The sequence below is a fragment of the Propithecus coquereli genome, unplaced genomic scaffold (genome assembly GCF_000956105.1).
Source record: "Propithecus coquereli isolate 6110/MARCELLA unplaced genomic scaffold, Pcoq_1.0 Scaffold105, whole genome shotgun sequence".
In the NCBI taxonomy this organism is placed as follows: domain Eukaryota; kingdom Metazoa; phylum Chordata; class Mammalia; order Primates; family Indriidae; genus Propithecus; species Propithecus coquereli.
In genome coordinates this window covers 835,086-839,727 of record NW_012134414.1, presented here as the reverse complement: position 1 = coordinate 839,727, position 4,642 = coordinate 835,086, and the positions used below count along the sequence as shown (strand labels likewise).

At 38.2% G+C, this 4,642-nt stretch overlaps 1 protein-coding gene across 1 annotated transcript in view; it reads right to left on the bottom strand.

Annotated features, from left to right (window-relative positions):
• Positions 1-1,237: 1,237 nt before the first annotated feature.
• Positions 1,238-4,642, bottom strand: part of DPPA2 (developmental pluripotency associated 2) — a 16,877-nt gene continuing 13,472 nt past the window's right edge. Inside the window, exon 5 of the mRNA XM_012645891.1 lies at positions 1,238-1,419. Coding sequence (XP_012501345.1) covers positions 1,238-1,419 — 182 coding nt within the window. The remainder of the gene's footprint in view (positions 1,420-4,642) is intronic.

Sequence of the window (4,642 nt, the reverse complement as noted above, 5' to 3'; positions counted from 1 at the left end):
AAAAAAAAAAAAAAAAAATTTTAAATTACGTTGATCTATCACTTTTGTGTGTACCCATGCACATACACACTCCCAACCCTCAAACAGTTGATTATGAAAAATTTTCTCATCTTTAAATTTTATTTTGATCTTCTTGCAATGCTTATTTTTAGTGCTATTTTGTATAATATATTCTCTCCAACATAACCCTAATGATGTAAATATTTATCTCTAATTCTTTCACTAATATCCCCATTGATTTATTTTCTGCCTAACTCAAATTGTGCAGTATATTTTTCACAGATTTGAAAGTAGCCCTCTTCCTCCTTCTAGAACATGATTGTTATATTGCCTTTAATGTTCTACTTTCTCACCTATAAAAAGCTAAATATTTCAGATGCATTGATTTAATAATAATTCACTAAGTGCCTTACTATGTGCCAGATTTAAGATAGAGTGGCCAGGTGTTGTGGCTTGTGCCTGTAATCCCAGCACTTTAAGAGGCCAAAGTGAGAGGATCACTTGAGGCCAGGAGTTTGAGACCAGCCTGGGCAACACAGTGACACCCCAACTCTACAAAAAATATAAAAAATTTTTAAAAATCACTTTCTGGGAAAATGTTGTACAATCAAAGAGAAATTATGATTTTTGGAGTCAGGTCAACTTGATTTGAACTCTGGGTCGCAGGGCAAATTATTAGTCTCCCTGAGTCAGTTTTTCCAATGGCTGTTTTTTCTTTGGGTACAGATATGACTAATTTAGAAAGCCTTTCCCTAACACATAATAAAAGATCCCCTCTAGTACTGACTCTTTTTGGCCGCTGGTCTTTGTAGAAGTTGAATCTCCCTTTGTACCTTGTATAATATCAGGCTTCCCTACCACACCCTAAGCTATAAAAGTGCAGGGTCCATGTCTATTTTTTTCACCAACTTATAGTGAGCTCCTAACACAGCCCTGGCACATAGAAATCACTAATTGACGTAAACCATTTTAATTCTTTTCATTGTGGTTTCTAGGATTAAGTCTAGACAGATGCATCTAGTTTTGTCCCTTCCATGCTTGAGTTAGGCACCTATCCCTCATCTGTCCTGTCTGCAATGTTGCCTCTCATCTGTCTGTGTCCCCAACCAGAACGTCAGCATGGGGAGTATTCCCGTCAGTCTGTACCATCAGAAATAAACACAAAGTCTGAGTCCTTAAAAGACCCTTAACGCACACTGAACGAACAAATACAAAAATCAATTGCAATGACTTTATTTTAGAGGCTTTGCAGGCCCCAAAGAGTCTCTTTTGATGAGGCTGTGACCCAGTCAACCATCTTCACTGGAGTCCTAATCACTGATTCTGGTTTGTAGATCAAAGATTCCTTCACATGATCTCTTTTCCATTCCTTCATATTAGGTTTCATGTTCGCAAAGTAGATCCACCTTTCTCTAATACCTAGAAGCAAATATAAAAGCGTATATTCAAATTAAGAGCATCTAGCTATACACATTGATTATAAGGTCAAAAGAGATAAGGTTTTGTGCACTACAATAGGAAAAAAATGAAACAAATAGAACTTTTAATGAAGAAAGAGTGGCAGGCTGAAATATTAGACAATAAATAACACCTGTAGAAAGGAAGGAAGCAGGATTGGCTTTATAGGCAGAACCGATTTTCTTTTTTATTGAATTAGGCTCCTTCTTAGTTATTTCAAAGACTGATGATACCATGTTTTTAAATCCTGTGCTGGTCTTCCTGCTAGAGTATTAATATTTAGGCAAGCAATTCTTACACTAGAAGACTACTCATTAGTTACACTTGTAGAAGACAGATGTTATAGCACTTTGCTCTAACTCTGTTTTGACCTGAGAGCCCAATTTAGCACTCTACTGGGAAGGCTTCCAAGTGACATTTGGTCTTTTTGTTCTATTCTCCCTGCTAGCTTGGGTCACTCTAAAATAGACTGACTATTGGCAACTGTGCCATTAGCCATCAATAGCCTGAATTCAGGACAGGCTCATTTTAACTCTACAAAATATACTGCAGGTCACACACACACACATTCTCAGCTTGCAGAGTTCTCAATGTAAGCAATAAAAGTGTAAAGGGTGAGATTAAGTGCTTACTTGAGACCATAACATCTTCCTTATCCACTCTCCTTCCCTCCTTGCACAGAGCTGAGAAGAAATATGAGAAATTATGGGCAGCTAGGTTAAAAAAAAAAAAAGTATGAAATAGAAGCATTTGGAGAGAATACAAAAACTGAAGTCATTTATTCTACTGGAGGATTAGATATAACAGTCAGAGACAACAGCTGAGACAGAGTTAATGACAGTATGTACTGGCTTTTCTCCCCGTTTGGGTGATCCTGGAGGTGGTGGGGATGCTGCTGACTTGCTGAGGAACAGAATTACTGCCTTTCTTAGTAGCATAAGCTTACTCTGGGCATTTACACGGTTGTTCCGACAGAAGAGAGGGAAGAACCTAGGAACTCCCTGTTCAGGACTCCTTCCGTCTGGCAGATGCCTTAGAATTCTTGATCTTCCAGACCCAAAGCTAAGCTAAAACTATTAAAGTAAGATCTATGAAGGAAGAAAGTTAACAATATTTAATAAAAGCCCTGGAAGAAGAAAAGGTAACCTATAGGGGAAAAATGTTTTGAATAAGTAATGACTGAGAACTTCCCAGAATTAAAGTGTAGAGTCTCAGATTATATGTATGCAGCTAAAGCAGTTCTTATGAGGAAACTTCTAGCTTTAAAAATATTGATCAGAAAACAGAAGAAATGAATATAAATGAGGCAAGAAGCTGGGAAAAGAACTGAATAAATCTAAAAAAACAAAAAGGAAGGAAAAAGATAGTAAAAAAAATTAAGGAAATAGAAGACGAAACGGCAAGGTGGAGAGTAATCAAAACTAGAAGTCAGTTGTAGTGGACTTGGACCTGAGTGGAGTTAGGGGATGGCCTCCAGCTGCCAGGCCCTGGGAGAGCCCCTAAGTTGCAGAAGAGTGCCATTGTCCAAAGTCACGGCCTGCCCTGAGCAGGCCACTAACTGACTAGGCTAGGGTATAAGGCACAGCTATTTGATCCAAGGCAGGCCAACCCTGATGTTGTAGGCCCAGAACTTTCCCCAGTAGTGGCCCAAGGCTGTGATCCAGGCTTGCATGACAGTCTGACTCTCCTTCTCCCAACCCTGCTTTCTCTCCTCCTTTCTCCAGGTGTCAACCCCAAAGACACACACTCCCAACCTTCTGTATTCTACACTCTGCATCAAAGTCAGCTTCCTAAAGAATCCTGCTTAGATACTGTTCTTTGGAAATATTAATAAGATGAATAAATCTCTAACAAAACCGAACAAGAAAACAAGCGAAAAATCAAGTAAACAAAATACAGAATCTAGAAGAGACAATAACTACTGACACAACAGAGAAAAAAAATCATAACTTTGAAAACTTCAGTATAAGCTAATTACTCATATAATGCAACAATTTTAAATAAAGCATGAACTAATTAAACCCAAGATTATTTTTTTCCATAGAGATGGGATCTCGCTATGTTGCCCAGGATGACCTTGAACTCCTGGCCTCAAGAGTACTTTTAATGCATCATAATAATATTAATTGGTCATAGCACAAAGCTAAGTTAAATTTAAAAGCAAGTTTTAAAATTAAAAAATAAGTTAACTTAAAAATATTTTTAACATGAGGCCATAATGATACTCAGAAAGCAAAGAGGGGAAAGTTCTTTGTACTAGTAGAATGACAGCTAATAAATGAATAAGGACTGATAACATTTTGCAGTCCTCAGTGTAATAATGATTTCAGACATGGACAACCATTGGATGCTAAAATCTTCAGGTAAATGGTTGTTAGTCACATTTGCCAAAGTCACCCTACAGAGTAGTTACAAAAGGGTGGGCACTGCGGCTCATGCCTATAATCCTAGCATTATGGGAGGCCAAGGCAGGAGGATCACTTGAGGCCAGGAGTTTGAGACAAGCCTGAGCAAGAGAGAGACCCCATCTCCACAAAAAAAAAAAGGAAAAATTAGCCGGGAATAGTGGTACACGCCTGTAGTCCCAGCTACTCGGGAGGCTGAGGGAGGAGGATTGCTTGAGCCCAAGAGTTCAAGGCTGCAGTGAGCTATGATCTTGCCACTGCAGCCTAGGGTAATAAAGCAGAACACTGTCTCAGAAACAAAAAAACTATTATGTTAACCCTGTGAACTATGTATTGTACTAGGCGGCTTCATTAGCCAAGGATTTTCTTTAATGGAATAGCTGTATGATCCAGATTCAGCTTTAATATCCAGGAATTCCGAATACAGAGATAAGCAGATATTAAGAATCACAACATACCATAGGAGAAGCCCAAGAGAAGAAACCTCCACATGAATGAATACCTGGTTATCTTGTACACAATACATCATTGCTTGGTTTTCAACAAAAAAATTACAAGATGTTAAAAGACAAAAAGCGGAGTGTGTAAATACAGAGCAGACACCAGATCCAGGCTGAGATATGGCAGAGATGTTGGAATTATCAGATCAAAACTGTAAGACAATTTTGATCAATATGCTAAGGGCTCTAATGGAAAAGGTAGACAACATGCAATAAAAAACGAGTAATGCTAGTGGAGAGATGGAAACTCTAAGAAAGAATCAAAATAAAATAATAGAA